Here is a 24032-nt window from a genome sequence, read left to right as displayed (position 1 = left end):
AGAGTAAAACAGGCTCGTAAACAGAAGCTGTTAGCGTGTTTGCGAATGGTAAAGCCTGTTTTACTATTGAATATCACTCGTTGTGTATGCTTATGCATGTGTCAATTTTGTTGGAATAGTGATCTCTTAGTTATTTATATAAATATACTTTATATTTTACTTTGGTTCCTCGGGTGTCAGGATAAAAAAGGCACAGCACGTTCTCTTAAAGAGTTTTAAAGCATGCACACCTGTCACTGTCGAGGAAAGCAGTTTATGACAATCCCAACAGGTTCTTTTATTTCTGCTCAGAAATTTCTGAGGCTTTCTGGTATCTGCTAAAGATTTTTGCATTGATTTTTGCTTGAAAAAAAAATATGTGCGTGCGTGTGTATGTATATGAAGAGTTTGGTTACAAAATTAGATAATAAAAATCATGTTTTTTCATTATGTTATCATGTTTAAATGGTGTTTTTTTATGTTAGGGAGCTGTATTTTCGGAGTTAATTCAAACTCAACTGCAGTTTGATTGATATTAATTGGAATGCATTAAAAATGTCATATACACTAAAAATGCATTTCTTGCCATGCACGCAACAGAAGAACAAAAGTTCCTTTATCATCAAACTTTTTACCAGCGTAAACTATTTAAGTTCTTTTCTCCTCTCAAAACGTGAATCTTCTTGGGAATTGCATGACATGTGAATATAAGACATGTGACAGATAGCCCATTGAAAAAACTGAACTGTCCCTTGTCTTAACATTGCAGCAGATACTTGTTGTACGTGACATCACAAGAAATTTGAGACTGTATTGGAGAAGCTCCCTCCCCCCTTTCAGGGATTTTTTCCTCCCATGTGCTTCCCACCCTTGCTTCTGCCCTACACTCTTCAGTGAGTTTACAGTGTATTTCTCTCTTTCTCTTGGGCTTTACATAAACCTCACTAAAACCGGGATAAAAAGCAACACCGCATCCAAGAAAAGCTCTCAGAGAATGCTTCACCGGAGCTGCCTTTGAGAAAACAACAATTGCCTTTTAAAAGGGTGAGGAGGAGTTTTTCTTTTCTGAGATCTGTATTGCTTGAACACATGGACTGTAAAACCCCACTGCTGGTTTTGACAGAAAAGGCTTCGTGGCTTTAAAGACGTAATGGATTTTTGTTAACATATTCATAACTTTAAAGTGGTTACTTAACTTACTATTTTAGTTAATTGCTCTTCAAGACTCAAGACTTTTTTGCACAATTGTAAAGATTTGTTTGGGTTTTGTGACATGTATGCTTTTTACTCTGTCACCTTTATGCTGGTAAAAGATCTTTGGATCTTTTATTTACTGCCTAAAATGCTTGAAGAAATGCATGATGTGCAAAGAAAATCACTTTATTCACACTGTTCATGACGTAATGTGGTTTCATGTATCACAGTGCTAGAATTAACTGGAAGCATTACATGATTTGTTGTGCAGTGTAGGATTGCCATAATGTGCTCGTGCATTGAGAGTTTGCGTTCTATGTTGTTTGTGAGCAGTGTAAACACATTAAAAAAGATATATAAAAAAAAGTAAAGTATTCTGCTTTGGAATAGATCTTTCTGTGAAATATGAGCATGTTGCCAACAATCTGACATACTTCAAGGTTTGGAGGAAACTGTTAAGGTACACCACACCGTTTGTGTACCTTCTCTTACAAATAATGCTTAAAACAGTCTTGCTGTTGCTCATAAATGGAGTGATGTCTGTATTGTTATTTACAGAAACCATTATTTGTCGTCGTATTTGCCATCGTATTTTGTCATTGACATGTAATACTTCACCTCAGTGCAAAGTAAGAATCAGGTCTGTTTATGTTAAAAAGTATAATTTCCCACCTTTATTGGACTATTTAATAAGTTCAAATAGTTTATAGTATGTGTTGTCACTTTCTGTGAACATTTGGAAAAGAGACATTAAATCTCATTAAACCTCAGTTAACCGTTGTTTATTCTGTGATCTAGGGGAGACTGCAAACATTTAAAAGTATGAAAGTATCTGACATTGCTATAACAAGTTAGTTGAGAGTGATAGTTAGATAATATACTAATCTATGGTTGAGAAAGATTCAGATGAATGCTGTTTAATGCTGCAACTGAAGGACTGTTATTTTGAACTGCTGTTTGTGTGAAAGTTAAATTTAACCAGAAAAGAATGTGCCTCAAAAAATTTTATATGGCTTGAATTCATAACTTCACTTTGTTTTTAAATTATATCGTAGTGGTAACAAATACTGTGGCTTACCAGACTTAAAAACACCTCACAGTATGAAAAAAAAAACATCCCATAATGTGTCGGCATACCGTTGTTATCAGAAAGGAAATCATTATCAGTTGAAAACCGAAAAGGAACGTGTTATTTTCTGACAGGGCTGCCTTAAGCACAATAAAGATGCAGAAGTTGTGACCCACACAATTGATTGAACTCAAGTGGTTTCCTAAAACGGTTTAAACGGATATCCTGGTCATATTGAACTCACACTGCAAGAACCAGGGGAAATGAGTCTGAAGAAAGATTGGTGAGTGCAACAATGCATCGTATGATCTATAACAATGACCAGATCTGGCTTTTAACTGACTGTAAATGCGGTTTTAATATTAGATTCGCTTGAGGTTTTGCGGCACAGATGTATGCGGCCTCATAGTAGAGGGGATCATATTGTGTCCCAAGGGAAGTACTCTGGAAGGTAAAGCAAGCGTAAGTAGATGCGTCTGCCATAAAAGAGCACTTGTGCGCTTTAATACACCTCCAGTCAAGGCTATAAAATGGGTGGCAGAAGTGTAAGAGGTAGGACGTATAGAGTCTGTAGAGAATGAGGGAGGGACTACAAAAAATTGGAAGAAAGGCAAAGACAGGAATGTGAGTGCAATGGGGAGAGAGAGTTTAGAGAGTTGTTTAGCTCTGACTGAGAAAAGTATAGATGGTGGCAAATGGGGACATTCTGTCCACGCTTGTGCCGTGAATTCTGTGAAAATGCTCTCTCTCTCTTAGGGACACTGCACACGTGTTGTAATGTTTGGTGTGCAATTAAAATGTAAAGATGTTTGGTCTTTGTTTCCCTCCCTTCGTTGACATATTTCCTATTGTATTGAGATTGAAAGGGGCTTTATTCACATTTTTTAAATAGCCAATCGCCTTTGTTTTCGTCCCAGTTATTAACTATACACTAAAATATGTCAAAATAAATGCAAATATTTCATTATAATAAATTTGATCAACTTTTAAGGCAACCATAGTATATAGTGCTTCAAACATATAGACAGACTAAAAGTGACAAATGTTGTTTATTTGCCATATTTAAAGGGGCAGTTCACTGACGTAAAATCTGTCATCATTTAGTTACCCGAGTTGTTCCAAATCTGTACAAGTTTCTTTGTACTAATGAAGATATTTGGAAGAATGCTTATAGCCAAACAGTTCTTGGCCAGCATTGACTACCATAGTAAGAAAATTACAGTGGTAGTCAAAAGTGCCCCAAAACGGTTTTCTTTCCTACATTTTTCAAAATATCTTCTTTTGAGTTCAACAGAACAACTTAAGAGTGAATAAATGAAGACAGAATTTTCCTTTTTGGGTGAACTATCCGTTTAAGTTTAATTCCCTGGAAGCAAGTAAAGGGTAAAGTTATGCTTTCTCACATACTCCTCACCATACTCTTTTACTCACCCTCCCCCACCTCTCTCTCTCTCTCTCTCTCTCTCTCTACCCCTCAGTGTACCCACAGCTCACCCTAACTGGTTTAACAAAGTGCTTAAAAGGTTAAACAAATAACTTATTGAGTCTAAATAAACGGTTGTCCATATAACATTTAAAAGTCTAAAAACGTGGGATTACAGAAAGTCAACCAGTGCCGCGCTATGATAAACTGCCCCAGGTAGCAGACAATCCGGTCAAACTAGTTTTTCATACTTGATCAGGCACATATTGGAAAGGTGGTCTCTGTAGTTGAGAGGTTAAACTTTTCTCCCTTCCATGTAGGCCTTTTGAGTAAAATTCTTTGCATATGAGTGAGTGTGACATTAATCAGCGGACAAAGTGTGCGATTTATAACAGATTTTTCCATGAAAGCTGGGAAGATTTTTGCTGTTAGTCGGTCTAACAGCAAGAAGTAGGCAAGTTAGAAGGAATTCTCAGTTATTTTTGTCAGTGATGTGTATGAAGGAATCATTTTGTGTTTGTGGGGCGTAACATATGCCTGCTTTTGGAATGTTGTACTTTTGTTTAGATGGTGTTATACACATGACTTCAATTTGTCATGTCAACATTGTGACTGGACAAATTGCTTCATGGTTAAACTTGTAGTTTGTTAAAGTTTTATATAGTGATTGTTGATTGTCATACAGTCATGCTACTTGCATTGTCAAATGACATGTTTTTTAATACTGCATGTTTATTATGTTATTTATCACTGTATGTTATTTCTGTAGTTCTACTGGATTGCTTCTGGTCAAATGACACACTTAAAGTATTAGTTCACCAAAAAAAATCACAAAAGAAGATGTTTTGAAGAAAGTTAGTAACTGAACAGCGCTATCACCCATTCACTTCTAACCAATGCAAGTGAATAGGTGCCGATTATCAACCTTAAAATAACCCCAAAATATCTAATTTATGTGTTCTGCAGAAGAAAGAAAGTCATTCAGGTATTTTTGGTAAACTATCACTTTAACACCACCTGTGAATGTGTAGAAGTGATGTGTATATTTGAACATGTAAGTATTCTTTGTATACATGGTGTGACAGGTAGAGAAACGACAAGTGCAACAAATCACCGTTCATACGCCCCGGAGGGGGATTTATTGATAGGAGCAGCCCGTGGCCATTGAGGAAGTGCGGGATAAGGGCTCTGGGTGGTGACGCAACGTTGAGGGGCGGTGAACCGTGGCTTGCTTGTCCTTGGTAAAGGAGTGAAGGTAGGTGCATGGGTCCGCGGCAGCTGCCGGTCGTCAGTCGTCTGAGCCTGAGAGATGACAGGGGAGACAATCATTAGACAATTCATGTTATGGAGTCGTACCTCACCGTGCCTTCTGTGAAACTGACTTTTATGCCGGCGGAGATGAGATGTTGACCACCAGCAGCTCTGCCTCGTTAATTCCATCTGTTCCCATGGCGACGCTGATTGTGCCGGGGGTGACTCGCCACACTCCCAGACCCTTAGCATCGACTAGGTAGGCGGGACATCCTGCGGCTAGACTGAGGGAGTTGCTGGTGAGGGGGGGGCTTTGCCATCGGGATTGGGGACCATCGCGATGGGGCTCGACCAGGGGCTGCGGGAAGGCTCTATTACGCCTAGATCCTTCATGCGGGTGATCTCCTCTTCTATAGCCAGCTGGTGAGCCTCTGGGCCCCGGTAGGGACGCTGCCTGATGACGAGGCCAAGTGGGGTCCGAATCTCATGGTGGATGATTCTAGTCTGCCCGGGCCTCTCGATGGCGGCCATCTGGGCTGGCGGCGCTATCCATCTCTTCAACAGGTTGATGTGGTATGCCTTCTCTTCCCGGGCGTCCCAGCTGACGAACACGGTAGTTGATCGGCCCAAACTTCTCCATGATGGTATAATGTCCACTCCAGGAGGCCCTCTGGCGTGGGGCGGGACGATGCCGGCTTGGGTCAACGTCACGTAGCTTCCCGAATCCAGAGTGGCTGTAACAGGCCGACCGTTGATGAGTAAGATCCGCCTGGGAGCTCTGGGAGGGGTCGACCGGTGTACGGTGCAACCTGCCGTCCACTCCCGGGGTAGCCGGCACCGTTGGCATCGGCTTGTCAACGGGTGTGGGGGCCGCTGGTCCGTTACCTGGTCGTGAGGTGCTCTCCGGTGGTCGCCATCGTGGATTCACCCTCCGGGGCAGCAGCATCCCTCTCTCTCCAGCCTCACGGGCTGCCGATGTCTCTGCCAACTCCACTGACTCGACCAGGCCTCGGAAGGTGGTGGGGCCGCGCATGCCAACAGGGTGGGGGAGACGGCGGGGCAGGGCTCACAGGAGGCGGTCGGCCACAATCTTTTCTGCTACCTGGGAAGCTGTGGGCTCTCCGGCGATTAGCCAGAGATGAGCGAGGTGACTTAAGCTCTCACAGGTGTCTGTTCATCACAGGTCCATTAAAAAAAATTCTGGGCTGCGCTGACTGGCGATAACCCCTTCATTATTTGACTGTAAAGTAGTTCACCTTCGTTGCTCCGTCTACTTCGGGTATGTACTATATGCTTACTGTGATGCTTAACTCTGACACATGCTAAACTCATGTTGAAGTCGTTCACTATGTGTAAAACAAATGTAAATTCCATTCAACCCGATTGATTGTCTTACGTTAAAACTTTGGTCATTACACTAAGGTAAATTGAAATTCAACATGACTTGAAAAAATCAAAACTATAAAAATGAATAAATCTACCAATATTTGTGATGTATTCCTGATTGAGTTCTTTACTAACACAAATAAGGGCAAATACATACATATTTAGAGTAGAATTCACTTTTTACTTTTTTATTGAAGTGGCAGCTAAAATCAACCCACTTCTTTTAGGACTACAGACCCAAGTTAAGACAAGTTATTTTACATTCCAGAAAAAATAATATAAAGCAATGATAGTTTCATAAACAGAAACAGACAACAATAACATTGAAGTATTTTATTGTTATCTTAGACTTTTGTGAGAGTACAAAAATGAAAAAGGTCGATTAAGTGATTAAGTTTAGTTATATTTTATTATTTATACTTATTTTCAGTCACAGAGTTCTTCAATTTAAGAGTTATATGGGCAAGAGAAGATTCTTTAATTTAATCTTTAATTTAATTTTACAAAGGTTGTAAAACTGTATTTAGGGAAATTGTAATGTTCAATAATTTATGTAATGATAAAAAAGGTGTATTGAAGAAAAGTTAATGTTTTTTATATACTGTCAATTATAGTCTGTGGATATAAAATCGCAATCTACAAAAATTTGAATCGGCAAAGAAAATTGCAATCTGTGCATCTCTATTGCTAATGCATTAGCTAACACACAACTTACAATGAACCTGATTTTTATAGCCTTTATTATTCTTAGTTCATCTTCATACATAATTAATATTTAAATCAAATAGTTTAAACTGTTAACATTAGGTTAACATGTTAACCCAAACAATTGATAAATAATATTAAATGATAAAAAATGCTGAAAAACTGTATTGCTCCTTGTCTGCTAATGCATTTACTCATGTCAATGTATATAACCCTATTTAAAATGTTAGTTATATTCATTTGCGTACATGTGGCATAAGCTATAATAACGTTACAGATTATCCAATTACTACCAGCAGATAACCTTAAGATTTGCATTCACGCTGATGTATGACACATGAATTTTGCTATACTTTGTAGAATTTTACCATGACAACTTACAAAAGGTAAGCATCTTCGGTTTGCAACTGAATTCTAACTTTTAGTAATTGTATGTCGACAATCTATTAATTAGGTAAAGTTCATGGCATGGTAGTGGTGAACCTACAGTATGACTTTTGATGTGTGTCTGTAAATTGCTATGGCCAAACAATTATAATAAATAATGCAATTATTTTGTCACATTAGACACCTTTTAAATGTTACTTAGTGTTTAACTAAATATGCACTGCAGTTTCAGACGCAGTCAGGATAATCACAAAACTATTCTCTAAATAAGTCTCAGTGACCCCATAAAGTCACATGGTAACATACTTAAACTTAGATACTTTCCATTTTATAAATCTAAAGCTATTGCAAGATTTCTTTAATGCATATGAGGAAAGACCGATATGTGAATCACCATGTGTTGGCAGTTTGTTATTACAGCACATCTTATCAGGCTCTCACCAGTGTCAAAGATTGTGCTGGAAAGTCAGCCAGGGAACTCAATCTGCAAGGGAGCGCTGGATACTCTCCAAACCTCAAGCCAGAGCCACGTATTCAACTGAATGTGACTGAATTGCAGATGCATCCCCTGTTGCTTCCTCCCACAGTCTTTTCGCAGGGTCCTACACACACTCAGATCTGATATTTGTTTACATATTTTTTAATAGTGTCAACCAGGCATTACCGCAGGATTTTCTTTCTTCTTTTGCGTATTGGTGACCGTGTGAGATAAGTCGCATACACACGACAAGAAACATTTTTCTAGTAGAGTTGGTTGAGTCACATACTGCACCTTTATTCCAAGCAAGTAGAACAGATCCCGTAAATTTCAACAACAGAACCATCTGATCGGAACTGATCTGGCTGATGTCAGACAAAATTACGAAGAACAGAAGTAGTCTTCAATTCTCACCACCATATTCCCACATTTATCCAGAGGATGTTTCACCATTTGATGTTTGGGATGAGTGACATGGCAACACAAAAACCCACAACATGAAAGGATGTTTAGGTTTAACATGGGCCATGGCTCCAAACTGTGCAATATGTACTGGTGATGTGTCAAATGCATACGTAACACCCATAACTGCTACAGCAGTGTTTTGCATACGTGATTTCCCAAATGTTGTACTGTAATTTCTGCCTTCCTATTTAAATTTTCATCTACGTAGTTAAAAAGTGCAAAATAAAGAAATAAACCCCCAGTTGCAGATCGTCAGAGATCCTTGTGCACTTTTAACCCTAAAAATATGACCACTTAACAGCCAATCAGAATAGAGGTAGTGGGAATTGGACACATGGACCTCATGTTTCCTGAACAATCCGCCACGTCTTGACCACTCTCACGGTATCCTGTTGAATTACAAGAGATAGAATATTGGAAATAGCACCTAAATAGTAAATGAATGGAGGCTAGGCCATACATTTATTAACTGAGATTGGTACAATGTTTACAAAATGTGTTAATACTTATTGTTCTAGCAATTTAAACTCAACTGATGAAATGCTGTTTTTTCTTTTTCTTGCAGACAAAAAGGAAACCTACCACTCAGCTTAACAGGACAACCTTTTCACTTCCTTAAAGAGAAAAATAAATAAATAAAAGCACAATGGAACTTCAGAAACTAACAAACGGTCACCACCAAGACTTTCAACAGCTTGAAGAGGGGTATGTGTTATTCATTATTTTTTGTTCCGTATTTATAACAGTTAAGGTCTTATTTTCAGTCAGAACTGAATCTGACACTAACATTTTCTGTTGACGTGTATGCAAACCAAAATCTCTCAACCAAAGCCCACACACCTTTAGTTCCTGAAGTATACACCTTTAGAAAACAAGAAATATGTGTTTAAGTAAATATTTGTGTTGATGTAAAATTAGCCTGGAAAACATAGAACCCAGAAATATATAATTTTAAAGGGATTGAGAAATTTTTCAGCATTCCACAAGAGCCCTCATTTCATGAGCACGCACCTTGGGTTTAAAGGTCAAAATAGTATATTATACATGCTAAACTGGTAAAGCGACAGTTCTCCCTAACACAAAAGAACATATTTTGAAGAATGTTGGCAGCCAAACAACATCTTAATTGTTTTACAAAGTTGAAAAGTGTCTGGGTCTCAGAAACCACACTTTTTTTAAGTTGATCTTCCTCCAATGTTTTTTTATCTCTCACCTACAAGAGTTGTAACAAAGAGGAAGTGTTCACAGTGTGAACAGGAACTGCTTTGTCTTGATAATTGTTTTATAAGCTTTTATATTTCGTAATCTATAACAATTTTTCGTATATTTTCTGATACACAAAGAGAGTCAACTGAACAGGAGGAGTTTTTACCACACAAGAGTGATGGCGGAAAACCACCTCAGTTTACAGATGTAAGTGTAGAAATCAAGCTGTTTGCGTGAAGCTATATTTCTCTTGCTTTTCCACTGATATCAGTTTTTTTCTGTCAGTTTGAAGGAAAGACCTCATTTGGAATGTCTGTCTTCAACCTCAGCAATGCCATCATGGGCAGTGGGATTCTGGGGCTGTCCTATGCCATGTCCAACACTGGTATCGTCCTTTTCTTGTGAGTCACACCTTAATCCTCTCTGTGTCTTAATAGTTTATTTGTTATCCTGTCATGGATGGTATATACATGGATCGTGCAGTATTCCCAAATTTTTCACCCAAAGATCTGCCATCTGTTGTATTTTTCATATCATTATAATGTTACATTCTCTTATTTTTACATTCTATGATTAGAAGAGTAAAAACACTTTTGAAATGTGCTATTCTCTCAATTCATTGCATGTGAATTGTGCAGGTGTTTCATGACTAATGTTAGAAGAAGGTCTAGGAATTGAGCAATGCCCATATTCTTTATGTACATGCTTCCATAGCTTTGGTAGGCTGCTTGTTGTCCGGGAGAACTGGAGCATGTTAGGATAAAACAGACTTAAATCTCTGCCTTAAACAATTTAATTGTTTTTTTTCTGAAGCAAAGACAACAAGCCTGGCACTTAATAAGTAAAAATGTTTCAACAGTATCAGTCAGAGAATACTTACAACGTTTTTTTTACATTAATTTAAAGTGTCATCTTTTCTCATTGCCATCCATAGGATCTTGTTGACGTCCATTGCTGTCCTGTCATCATACTCTGTCCATCTTCTCCTGAAGTGTGCAGGGGTTGTGGGTATGGCCGATAATATGATTTGAAATGTCTCAGTTATAACTTTGAAAGTCACAGTTAGTCACTTTGATTGAAATAATTATAATATTATTTCTGTGTAAACAGTTAATTTCTCAAAAATGTAATTTCAAAAGCTAACATTTTGTTTTTTTCTTAAGAATTTGAGTGGGTGGGTTTATCACGCAGAATCATTATTAACTAACCTGTGATGTTTTCTGTATAGGGATTCGTGCTTATGAACAACTTGGCAAGCGTGCATTTGGACACCCAGGAAAAATACTGGCAGCTGTTGTCATAACCATACACAACATTGGTGGTCAGTTGGAGAGCTCTGTTTTTCTACTTTACTGTTTGAATACTGTAAAATGATACAGTAATAGTAAACCCTTATTACAAGATATCCATTATCTTACCATAATAATATATAGTTGGTATTAAATCAAAAGCATCATGCATTTATATTTATAAAGGCTGTATAAAGAAGGCTCGCATGAAATATTAGCAGGGCATTGTTATGTAACGTCCTCTCTCAGACCATGTAACAAGAGTTTTATTGTCCTGCCTGTGGCATTGCAATATATTTGTAATGTCTTCACCACTCTAAAGTTAGAGCGGAACAGACTGTGGTTTTGTAGTTCACATTAGGTAACAGTATTTTTATTACTGCCATGCACAAGGTCGGATTATGAGTCCTGTTGAAAATACTCCTTTCTGAGGCCCCCCATTATTGCCCTATGAAATATACGGTACAAGTCAGATTTAAAGGGATAGTTCAACCAAAAATTTTAATTCTGTCATCATTTGCTCACCATAGTTTGCAAGTCAATGCGTACCGCTGTTGTTCACATTCTTCAAAATATCTTCTTTTGTGTTCTGCAAAAACTCATACAGGCTTGAAATGACAACAGGGTGAGTAAATATTGACAGAATTTTAATTTTGGGGTGATCTAACCCTCGAAAACAAGTCAGTGTACTGCAGTGTACTCTTAGTCATAAAAAAGTACGGTTGTTAATATGACCTTCTTTTTCTTTTAGCAATGTCTAGCTACCTCTTCATTGTGAAATATGAGTTACCTCTAGTCATTCAAGCTTTCCTTGGTCTTCAACACAGCAGTGGGTGAGAAAAAACATCATTTTCCCCATGATCCCATAATTAATCTAATTAAATGTACCAAAGAATTAAAAAAAATTGCAGGTCATTCAAAGTACCATGCTAAACTAATAATAGCGTCTCTGTTCAAAATGTCAAAATGTCATCTGTTAAACCGGTAGTATTACAGTCTCTTTGTTTATTTAAACCTTCTTATACAAACCTCACTATTACTCTTAGTCTGGACATGATTCAGAATGCAGAGCATTCCAAATCCACAATGTGTTGTTGAAATATAAAGTACATAAAAACATTCACTTTGACACTGGATCCGGTTTAATCTTACTTTTTTATTCTCTTTTATTTGAGTGAATGGTTCCAGAACGGCAACTATCTGATCGTCATTGTGTCCATATGTGTCATTTTGCCACTTGCTCTGATGAAACAACTTGGTAAGCTATTCTGTTCAGTGTTTGAACTGCTTACACATTTTGTTATTTAATTCAGAATTATATTGATTGAGCCTTTTGCTGTGGTTTAATAAATCTAATTTCAACGATCTAGTATAAGATTTGATTTGTAACTTAATGTAATCTAAATGATAGGTAGTGAGCTGATATTGGAATAATGGTTGTTATTTGTTGCAGGGTACCTGGGCTACACCAGTGGGTTCTCTCTGTCGTGTATGGTCTTCTTTCTGATTTCAGTAAGTGATGTGGGAGGTGTCGACCTATAAGATAATATGTTGACTTAATTCTGTGGCTTGTGCACTGTTCTAGTAAAGATAGACAGTAACGTTGTAAAGATGTACATTAGAGCTGCAAGCAATACAAATTGGGCTACAAAAAATAAATAAATGAACGAAAAAAATATATAAAAAGTTCTATAAATTGTTCAGTTCAATTAAAATGCGATGGTCCACATACTGCCCAATATGGAGATCTTTTAAATGCCTATGATGTTGACCAATGTGAAATTCAGAGAGCCTTTATTCTTCTTCTCCATCCTGTGATAGTTGCTTTATTAACATTCCCTCTCTCTCTCTCTCTCTGTCTCTCTGTCTGTATTGCATACTTTCACTTTCTTTCACTTTTCTTTCTCTTTACCTCTGATTTCCACAGGTCATCTATAAAAAGTTTAACATCCCCTGTCCTTACGACGGTTTCACAAACCACACTGCAGTAAACATATCTATGGAAGACGAATGTGAAGCCAAATACTTCACCATCAACCAGCAGGTCAGGAAATAAACACGGCAAAAGTAATTTTAACTCTTTATGATCTTCAACCGAGACTATTTGTCTTACAGTAGAGCACATAGAGCTGTTCCTAACATGAGGGAAATACTGTGTATATGTAGATGTTGAATAATGTTGCCAAGCGACATGTACTTTCAGTATGATGTAAGTGTAAGAACAGTCATTCTGTTTGTCATACAGACGGCCTACACTGTTCCAATTTTGGCTTTTGCTTTTGTCTGCCACCCTGAGGTGCTGCCCATCTACACTGAACTGCGCAAGTATGTTCAGAACACACATGCTGTGAAAAACATATTGAAAGTGTTCCCAATTGAAATTCTTTTGACAGACACTTACTGAGGAAGGAAAATATACATACAGCATTCAATACTGTGTTATGTCCCAAAGTATGAATTTAGACCATGAATATGTTTTTTCACATTTAAAATCTCTGTTCTACTTTACGATAACGTAAGATAAGATGTGTTTCTGCATACACGATGTTTATCTGATTTAACAGGAAGTGTTTCTGTTACTTTGTTGGAAAAGGGAAATATGAGTCAAAAGTTAATCTGGGTTGTTTATTTTGGGTTGTTTACGGTCTTTATGGTTGTTGTTTTGACACTTCTAGTCCCACAAAGAGACGCATGCAGGCCATTGCCAACGTGTCCATCCTGGGGATGTTTGTCATGTATCTGCTCACTGCCATCTTTGGCTACCTCACCTTTTATTGTAAGCATTCTGGATTTTAAATGAACAAAAATCATGTCCATGTCCAATAAATGACTGTTTTACGAAGCAGCTAATTTGTAGGAATTCATACGATTTTGTCTGATTTGCTTTTGTGCCAGTAAGGGTTAGTTCTGGAACTTCATCATTTTGTTTCCTTAATTAAGTTTTTGTTCGATTCACTTCATGCAAATTTTACGAATTAGCCTCCTCGTAAAATTGTTATGAATTCCTATGAGAACAGGCTGATGTATCATTTTAATTGCTACCCTTACTCTATCCCAAAATCACTTTTTAAATACAAGACATTAATCTTAGGAATTGTGTTAGTATTGACTTTACAGAGGCTGTCAATCAAGAATCATTTCTTTTTTTATTAACCGTGTACACTTAAATGAAGTTAAAGACATTGCTTATACAGCTGCTAAAAAAAATTGAGAGACCATTCCACATTTTCATCTAATCAGCATTTCTAGATGTACTGTATTGTGGCCATTCCAGTCCAGCATCTGTTGAATTTCAACAAAATAAAACCTCAGGAGTGACATAAAATCATCCAACAGCAATGTGATATACTGACAGCATAACAAAACTGAAAACTGTTGTCATATTTTGGAAATATTACTGTTGTTTTGCTTAAAAGTGAATAGGAACTTGTTTTCTTGGCAGTATTTGAGGTCTGGACAAAATAAAGACCACCTTTTCTGTTATTTGGACCTCCAGTTTTCATTTTGTATAAATAAATGCAAATAGAAATTTGGGAAAAATATTGTTAGTGTTTCACAGAATGAAACAAAAATGATTGTTTTACATAAACACATACCTATAAATAGTACATTCAGATTTTTTTTTTTTTTTTGAAATGGTCTCTTAATTCTTTCCAGTATCCGGTTAGTGTCATACAAACTCCTGCTATATTTGTTTTACATTAATCATGTTGTTTGCAGTCTAAACGTCTTGAAAGATGTCTAAAGTTATTGGCAATGAAAGTTTTTTTCCTGTTTGACAGTGAACACAGAGGCAGAACTTCTGCACACCTACAGCAAGGTGGATCCCCTGGACATTCTCATTCTTTGTGTGCGTCTGGCAGTGCTGGTGGCCGTCACTTTAACTGTTCCTGTTGTTCTCTTCCCGGTAATAGGAAAAATGTTATCTGCCCCACCTTTCTGCTTATTACTTGTCAATATAATGCCACAACAAACTTATAACTGATGATGATAATGATTGAGATTTAATTTTGGTCTTTGTCTTGTTCCCCCTTTCAGATTCGCAGAGCTATTCTTCAGCTTCTGTTCCCTGATAAGCCCTTCCACTGGGTGCGTCACGTCCTCATTGCATTGTGTCTGCTTTTTGTTGTGAACCTGCTCGTCATCTTCGTGCCCAATATTCGTGACATCTTCGGCATCATTGGTGAGTACATAAAGAAATTGAGTACAATTGTATCTAAGCCCTTTAAAGGTCTGATGAACTGGGCTTGTTTGTTGTTTAATACTGTTATAGGAGTATAGTTGTATTGCGTTCAGATGATATAGGACCGAACCTGTCAGCATTAGAGACCAGTGTCCCGAACCAGACAAATATCACCAAGATTGCGGGTTATGAGAGTTTCCAAGATAAATAAACAAACGGGAGACTCCCGGTAACTTATGGATATCATCCAGCACCCGAAAAAAATACCATAATTCACAAACGGTGGATAAAACCTTGAAAAATTATATATGGGCCCATCAAATCACAGAGATCCCGATTCGCACCGGCTTAAGATCACAGACAACCTCTGCAATTATTACAAATGATTAGAGGTCCCCAGGTAATACTAATCTTGTGTGAATAGTGCTCAGGGTACATCAAGCGATCGCTAACAAAGCATAGTGACGCATAGTACAAAATATTTGTCAAATAAGATTGCTGCGCAAATCCTATCGGATCCAATATTGAAGGCACAGCGCTGCTTTTAAATTTTAAACTCTCCACAAATTCAGTGTTGACCTGTGCATGGTTCACAAAGGAATTCTAGGAGAAATGAAACAAACAAACGCTCCATCGTCATAGATAGTTGTTAGGACTGTGAGAAAGGACCCAAAAGCGAAATGCCAGAAAGAAGACTTTAATAAAGGTAAGCAACAGTCCAAAAAAACAGAAATCCTCTTCGGAGATAAATTCCAGCAACAGCCGTCAACACAAGGCTTATAAAACTATCCACATGACAAAAAACAAAAACTCAGCAAACGGAAAAGGTCTGGCGACGAGAAGCCTCAGTCTCTCCGGGGAGAGACAACACACGGCTGGCAGGTGGATAACTCAGGCTGGCAGACATCAGCAGGTAAACTGGACAGAGTACAAAAACAACCCGATGATCAGCAAACACAGGGTAAAAAATAGTACAGACCGGATCCAGACAGAACTCCGACTACACAGGAACATAGACCGCCGAGAAAGCCTCTGCATGGATGACTCTTGGAAATAATCCGGCAACGAAGCAGGAAAATGAAGCTAGAAGTAGCAAACACAATCAGAGGGAAAGGAGAACAGGTGTGAGAAAATTAACAAATGCTGATAGCAAACTAGAAACAGCTGAGAAGAGTGAAACCAGTAGAGGGAGACAAAGAAGGATACCAGAACCATAACAGATAGTTGCGTTCCAGAACCTGGCGTTCGCTGGGCCTGGTCTCAAGAAGAGATGTAATCTCAGTAACAAGGGCATTTTCAGTTCTGACACTTACATCATTTTCGCGTGAATATGATCCCTCTTATATAACAAAAGCTCGGGTTAAAATTGAAATTTTAATTCATGCCTCCTTAAAAGAGCATTCAAGTTTCATACATTTAATGCATTACTTTAATATAAAGTATAAATTATAGCTTTATTGTTTTTTTACAGGTGCAACCTCTGCTCCGAGCCTGATCTTCATCCTTCCGGGTCTGTTCTACATCCGTATCGTTTCCACAGAGCAGGAGCCAATGAATTCAAGGCCAAAGATTCAAGTAAGTCGTGGCCTCGCATCCTGATAACATTTTGAATTACGGACAAGGATGTGAGTTCAACGTTGCCTCAGTTATCAAACATCATAAGCTCATGGTTTTCTTCCACTTCAGGCTGCTTGTTTTACCGCTCTGGGCTTCATCTTCATGTCCATGAGCTTGACGTTCATCGTCCTGGACTGGATCTATGGGGAGAACCGAAGTGGAGGAGGCCACTAATCTTCAACCGCAAGATTGTAAGGGTCCGAACAGCCTGCTTAGAAGAACACCACCTCCCCTTCGCTCCTGAACATGAGAGAAGGCCATCACTGACAGGCTGGACCCATCTCACCTCAGATGTTTTGTCCCACTGAGTTAAGAAAGATTAGGTGGAGGATTTCCAGGGGATGTGGCATGTCATGCCATTTTGAGGCTGTTTCAGACTGTGATCCGGCACACAGTCGTTTCTCCTACAATGCTTCTAATTGATAACTGATGTTTGTGTTGTTGATGGAAGCCAACCAAACTCTTTAAAATTGTGTTGAACAACAGGCATAACATAAGGCAGAATCCAAAGTAAATTAATGGAGAGGTTTAAGGTATTATCTGATGGAGACTATAGGAAATAAGTTCTTCACTACATCACTACCCAAACTTACTATCATCTGTTGCCCATATCAAACCACAGGCAATGGTCCCAGAGTCCAAAACCAAGGAAATTGAAACTGCAACATGTTTTCATGCAACAATTCTGGTCCACCACAATACGATGTGATTCAGAAAAACTAGGAAGATAATTAGGAAAAGATTCACCATCTCAGAGTAGCTTTAATAAAAGCTACAAGCCTGAAATGAATCAGTAAGCTTTTATATCCAATATTCAAACTGCTGCTTATGAAATTGATAAAAAAATTGTTTTAGTCGACTTAAAACTTGGTCCTAAAATATTGTGCGATATCACCAACATCATTGTGAATTGTTAAAACAGAAAATCAGCTTTATACTCAGATTTGTTTCGTCTGAAGTTTTTATTTAGTTAAATGTGAGGTACGTGGAGTTGTAGGTCGGATAAATTACTATGTGTGGAGAAAAACTCTACTTGATGAGGTGCTTCATTACAATGCTGTGATTCTCAAAGACGTCCAGTGCAGACACTGTGAATTAATGTGATTTTTCCTATCACAGTCTGGGGTCACATGTATCATATTTTCACTGGCTGACATGATACAATTTATTTATACTTTTACTGAACATTTGATGACATACAAAATATACCCCAAGAAAGTAATAATTTTGGGGTAAAAAACTAACAACAAGAACTACTTAACTTAGAAATAAAACCAAAAACATTACCTGCAGACATTTATAAAGAGTTAAGTATTTGTTTTAAAACTATCATGTATATTAAAATTTGAACCATGCATTAAAGTTAAAAATTAAATGGCTGTACATGTCATTACAGTAAATAACAGCTTTTTCCTCGTGGTCTTATGTAGACAGCTCAGGCCATTGCTAATAGTATAACATAATGGCAGCCCCCCCATTTACAGATTTTTTTAATGTATATTTATTTTGTTTCATGAAAATGCACAGTATTTAAATGACTTTGTGTAGTAAAGGTGCCAAAGATTTACAGTTTATGTGAGAATCCAAAGACAGTCAGCGGTTGAATAAGTTATTTTCTGCTGCTTTTACATTTGTCCTTTGGGTTACTTGACCTTTGACTTTGTACCTGTCATTTTCAATAAAGATAGTACAGTCAGTATTAAATAGGTGCAATATGTATTTTTTTATTTGTGTACATTGACTAGGGGTTGAGTTGGCCTGGTTTTATATATTTTAGGGCTGTGAAACGATCGCAGGTTGTTTTGACATAATATATGTTTGTGTACTGTGCATATAAATTTTGTATTTATAAAAACATACACATACATGCTTATATTTAATAGAAATGTAAAAATGAATAAGCATTGATATACTTTAAATAATACATAAATATTAATATATGCCATATGTACTCATGCATGTGTTTATAAATACAAAATTAATATGCACAGTATACAGACCTATATTATGTAAACACAAACTTAAAAACGAATATATTTATTAGATATCTTACTGTACTGTATATGAAACATCACTATGTCAGTTTTTTCAATATGAATTTGCCTAATGAAACTGTCGGTCTGATACCAAAGGAACTTGACACTCTTACAAACAGACTTCTTACTGTTCATTATCTCTTTATTCCTCTTTTTCTCTGTCCTTGAAACACCTAAAATGTGCTTTATGTGCACATCTAAATTATTTTTCAATATATAAAAAAGGTGTAGTCAGAATTAACCTGACAATGGATTACAAAAAAAAAGAAGTGAACCTAAACTCTTGGCGTTCCGGCTAGGATACCCAAATCTAGCATCTCAAATATAGCAGTTTTAAACGTACAGATATAACGAAACCCAAGCCACCCCTCCATTGTATGAACAAAGAAGCACGTGCCTCTTCAAGGCATTCACAGAACAGATCTGCTCAGTGGTTTTGCTCTTCCTGTTCTCCTTTGCTGTGCTACATTTACACCAGCTCACAGCTCTCAGAACACGGAAGTGACGGTTCCTTCGAGACTAAATCCGTCCCCAAAAACGCAACTTTAGACAGGTGCTGTGGACGCTGTGATCAGGGACCCCGGTCTGGAGTCCCGGGATCTGAGTGTCCGTCTAGAAGAGAGATGAGCAAAGGAAAAGCCAAAGGGCAGGAGAATGTGCACAGTTCTCTCCTCAGCAACCAGGAGAATGAACGTCTGGATGTGCTTCTGGGAAGGAGATGCGTGGTAAGTGAAAATACATCCTTTTATAAGCTTAAATGAAAGTTTCCCTAGATTGAATGTTGAATCAATGGTAAAATGTTTATTGTCAAATCATTTATCTTTGCTACTGTATCGATGTTCATGCATACAAGATCTCAAAGGAGAGATGTGTGTTGCACAGGCCACAGATGTGAGCGATGTTATGTTTGATGTCTGTCAAAGGTCAAAGCAACACTCGGATGCATTCGTTTGGCATTTACCAGCTTAAGAAGTCCGTTCATTTTCTCTCTGCAGAATGATCAGAACCGCTTACGATACAACACATCCTTGTGACAAAAGTAACACCCAAACAATCTGCTTCTATTTTTTAATCTTTTCAGTTTTGGTCAGGAAAACCAAATTTCTCACTTGTTAGATACTGTATATCTTGAAGGCACGACTATGCTTCAAGAGAATTTTAATTTCAATACCGATTGAATTCCATTGACAAGTGATGTATGTGATGGTACATTTGGATCGTAAGGTGACAGGAAATGCCGTTTAAGCACACTTCCTGTTGTTGTAGAGGATGCTGATATATTGCACTTGTACATTGATTTTTGTTCTTTTTTATGTAATGTATGTACATTTTTGTCAGGTAATTGTGTATGTGTGTGTGTGTGCAGACCACGGCCACGGCAGTTATTCAGCTGTGCATGGCTGTTCCTCACAGTCCAAATCAATGGAGCCTCCAACATACAGGAGTTGTGTGTTTTGTTAAGGACAATATAAAACGTTCTTATTACATCCGGCTTTTTGACATCAAGGTACTACATTCTCTTTTGGATTAAGACTCAGAAAACCCATTAAATCAATATTAGTGTATCATGGCTTGTACGCTATATTTAAAGCCATTTATATGTTAGTGTCTTGATGGCTGACAAAAGTAACTATTTTTCTTTTTTAAATTGAATATTTGCTTTTCGAGTTTTGGTCTTGTCTTGCTAATGTCATCCCATTAAATAATAGTTCATTTATTCAAACAGAATGTGGTTTACCTCACTAGAGAATCTCTAAGAGCAAATATGTTGGAATTAAATACAGTGGTACTGCTGATTCAAGCTGTGTGTGCGTTTGGTGTATTTCAGGAAGGTAAATTAATTTGGGAGCAGGAGATGTACAGTCCGTTCACATATTCCTGCCCAACACAGTTCTTCCACAGCTTTGCTGCAGATGTGGGTACAGGCTTCTTCACCAGTTACATCAGAAATGTCCTTTTCCCATTTTTCGGTCTTTGATTAACCAATTTTTTTACTTCTTGATTCTTTCCATTGAGTAATTCTTAGAAAAATCAACCCTTACGTTTTATCTATAGAGTAGGCGTAATACTCTACACAATAATCTATAAACCTACTGTAATGCCATATAAGGCCGAATGGTGTTGTACTGACTACCTTGAACATACTGTAGTTCCATTCGCCTTAAATTTTTACATTTTAAGAGACATATCCAAACATATTTGTATTGTGCTAACTTGAATGTTATTTTGCAGCTGACAGATGTATTTGAATCTAAAGCTGACATGCATTTGTATCACAGGACTGTCAAGTAGGTCTGAACTTTGCTAGCGATGCAGAAGCTGAGTGTTTCAGGAACATTATCGGGGGGAAGGTCAATCATAGAACCCAACGCCAAGGTCATTTTTACAGATTATATTGAATACAGAATTTTACAAACGTACCTATTTTATTAAAATCTCCAATTGATATCTGTGATTTTTTTCAATATAGAAAAAAGACAACATGCTCCAGTTGAAGGTATGTGTCTACATTTGAAACATGTTCTTTCATCGAACATCAACTGTAGGGTTATAACCAGGATTCAAGAATGGACAATGGGGAAGACGGGTAACAGAGTTCAGGGAGTGAATGTCAAAGGGAGACAAAGTTCCGCCTCGAAATGTAGAGGATTTTCATAATTGATCCATAAAATAGCCTCCAAACTCGATATGTATACATTTAATAATTAAGTTGCTTTTTTATATTTATGGTTAAAAAATATAAAATATGTCCAATACTGGATTCCCCCAATGACTTTTGGCCATTTTCAACACTGGTTTTAACTTGGCTATTAATATTTTCCTAGAACGATGTGCATTTTAACATGTTTTATTTTTCAATTAACAGAAAAACAGGTGCTACAACAAATTCCTCCATCAAATGGTGAGTCATCTATAACAGAGTTCTAACATGCAAAAATTATAAATGCTTTCTCAGTGGTGCAGTTTCATGTGCAAGACATATTTAAGGTGGTTTCATGAGGTTATATGTGGACCAGGTCCAGTTCCACAGCAAACTGTAATGGCAACAGTGGATATCCAGAACCCAGATATACTGGCTTCAAGGTACCGCTCTCCCCCAGTGCCCACACCTGCACCAGCCTCCCTCTTCATAGGCAAGAAGGACAAAAAGGGAAAGAAGAAAGGCCCAAAGCTTACAAAAGCAGACATCGGAGCTCCTAGTGGATTCAAGTAAGGACGTTTTATCTTAACTTTAAAAGAAACTTGTGTTTTTGTTCTACTTATTTGATGTGCTGTGCTTCTCTCTCATAAGACACATCACTCATATTGGGTGGGATCCAAGCTCTGGTTTTGATGTAAGTTTTTTGTTCTTTCTCTTACTGCATCAAGCAATAGTCCTGCAAATTCAGCAACTAAGCTGTTTCATGATAACGTGACAACTAATGGCAACACAATGTATAGAATAGAGAATACAAATGTCACAAAGACAAATATAAAGCAAAAACACTTTTGGGCCATTTTAGACCAACAATATGGATCCTGATCTCAGGAAACTATTTCACTGTGCTGGAATCAGTGATGCAGAGCTAACAGACAGAGAAACATCTAAGATGATCTATGATTTAATCGAGCAATCTGGGGGATTGGATGCAGTTAAAGAAGAAATGAGGAGGAAGGGTGAGCTAATTTCTGCAAAACAATTTACTGAAATAAATTTATTTCGAGCCTTTGATATCCAGATTTATTTTGTGTTCACCACATACATGAAATGTAAGATCATTAATAATTTGCTGATGTTTGTTTCCTTCAAAGACGAAATGACTACTTCCCAGGGTCACTCTGGAGGTCCTCGTTCAACCCCTGCACCTCCACCACCAAGGGGTGGACTCCCCCCACCTCCTCGCCCTTCCCCACCTGGACGTAGTCCTGGACCCCCGCATCGTGGCCCACCGCCACCCGCTCCACCTGGAGGTCGACCTGGGCCTCCACCCCCGCCACCTCCCGGCCAGTGTCATAAACCACCTACTGCGCAAATGGGTGGAGGTCCACCACCTCCCCCTCCTCCCCCACCTCCTCCACCTCCTGCAACTTCTTCTGCTCCCAGCTTCCCCAGTAGTCCTGCCAGCTCAGCTCCTCCTCCCCCTCCTTCTGGTGGTGGAGGACGAGGAACCTTACTGGAGGAAATCCGGCGTGGACGTTTGCTAAAGAACGTATGTGATACATTATTTTAGAATGGCATTACTTTGTTTTGTTTTTCTAACAAAGCTGACATGATGTTTGTAACAGGTAACCGAGTCACAAGACCCTTGCTCTCAAGGTCAGGATGAGTCCTCAGAAGGCATTGTTGGAGCCCTGATGATGGTCATGCAGAAGAGATGTAAAGTTATCCATTCCTCAGGTAAACTACTGAACATATTGAAGAATTCAAAAAGTTACTTTATTTGAATTTATTTTAAGGTGCAGCGTGTAATATTTAGGAGGATCTATTGACAGAAATGCGATATAATACACTTTACATAATGAAGAGTTACCTTAGTAACCTTAGTATGAGCTATTTTGATATACAAACACCACGGCCCGCTTGCATGGAATTCACTATGTTGTTTCTACAGTAACCATAAACGAAAAAACTGCTCTACAGAGCGTGTTTCGCAAATACATTATCTCCTTGAGCAAAGAAGAAAAAACGTAACGACATCTTTGTCAAGTGTCAGGCCCTGTAGTGCTTGGAAAGAGAGGGGTGGAGTGAGCCGTTGTTTGCATTTCACAACCTCACCACTAGATAACGCTAAAATCTCCACATTGGTCCTTGTCTCTGACCTACAGTGTGTTTACAGTGTTTTTATTTTTGTGCAGAAGATGAAGACGATGATGGTTGTGGTGGTGATGAGGATGAAGATGAGGAATGGGACGACTAAGGCTTCGGTTTGCTCTCTGTTCACACACTTAAATGCCATAAAAGTTTATGCTTAATCTAATCATTTGAGCAAAAGGCATTTTCTCTTTACCTGACATAATTGTAATTTCAATAAATGATCTACATATCTTAACATCCAATAAAATATACCCATTAAATATAGTAACTGTGGCCCTATATTGTACTTTACTCATTGAAAATGAGGCTTGTCACTCTTTCTTTGTTGCTCGGTCTTCAACTCCAGCTTTTACCCATCAGATAGCAGTCACATGTGAGAACATTAGACCTGGTTGTTACTAGAATAACATAATAACCTATTTGTCCTAAAAAAGTATCAATGACAATAATATTTTAGTTGTTTTATCTTATTTTAATAAGCTTATTTTAAATAATTTTAAGTTATCTTGAGGACCCCTTGGAAGTTTGTTGACTGACACTCAGCAACAACTTCTTTTCATCCTTCTGCA

The 24032-nt window shown here is 37.9% G+C and overlaps 2 protein-coding genes across 4 annotated transcripts; both read left to right on the top strand.

Moving 5' to 3' along the window:
• Positions 1 to 848: 848 nt before the first annotated feature.
• slc38a5b (solute carrier family 38 member 5b) lies at positions 849 to 18336 on the top strand. 2 transcript variants are annotated; one of them, XM_056773318.1, is made up of 16 exons: positions 849 to 1023; positions 8903 to 9042; positions 9681 to 9750; positions 9829 to 9944; positions 10478 to 10551; positions 10772 to 10864; positions 11584 to 11665; positions 12008 to 12090; positions 12286 to 12344; positions 12760 to 12876; positions 13078 to 13157; positions 13508 to 13608; positions 14615 to 14739; positions 14871 to 15015; positions 16487 to 16590; positions 16702 to 18336. In XM_056773318.1, exons 2-16 carry the CDS (start codon positions 8984 to 8986, stop codon positions 16804 to 16806), a joined length of 1413 nt encoding a protein of 470 aa, XP_056629296.1. In that variant the 5' UTR covers positions 849 to 1023; positions 8903 to 8983; the 3' UTR covers positions 16807 to 18336. The 2 variants fall into 2 exon arrangements, with proteins under 2 accessions (XP_056629296.1, XP_056629297.1); XM_056773319.1 differs by lacking the exon at positions 849 to 1023 and adding an exon at positions 2208 to 2525.
• A 690-nt stretch (positions 18337 to 19026) lies between these two features.
• Positions 19027 to 23731, top strand: wasb (WASP actin nucleation promoting factor b). 2 transcript variants are annotated; one of them, XM_056773285.1, is made up of 12 exons: positions 19027 to 19393; positions 20035 to 20175; positions 20497 to 20583; positions 20948 to 21044; positions 21139 to 21165; positions 21535 to 21570; positions 21686 to 21878; positions 21961 to 22003; positions 22172 to 22325; positions 22461 to 22858; positions 22935 to 23046; positions 23508 to 23731. In XM_056773285.1, exons 1-12 carry the CDS (start codon positions 19046 to 19048, stop codon positions 23564 to 23566), a joined length of 1695 nt encoding a protein of 564 aa, XP_056629263.1. In that variant the 5' UTR covers positions 19027 to 19045; the 3' UTR covers positions 23567 to 23731. The 2 variants fall into 2 exon arrangements, with proteins under 2 accessions (XP_056629263.1, XP_056629262.1); XM_056773284.1 differs by having other exon boundaries at positions 23505 to 23731.
• Positions 23732 to 24032: the final 301 nt, after the last annotated feature.

Source organism: Triplophysa dalaica, chromosome 18, assembly GCF_015846415.1.
Source record: "Triplophysa dalaica isolate WHDGS20190420 chromosome 18, ASM1584641v1, whole genome shotgun sequence".
NCBI classification, from domain to species: domain Eukaryota; kingdom Metazoa; phylum Chordata; class Actinopteri; order Cypriniformes; family Nemacheilidae; genus Triplophysa; species Triplophysa dalaica.
Note: the sequence above shows the minus strand (reverse complement) of the source record. Positions and strands in the feature narration are given on the sequence as shown.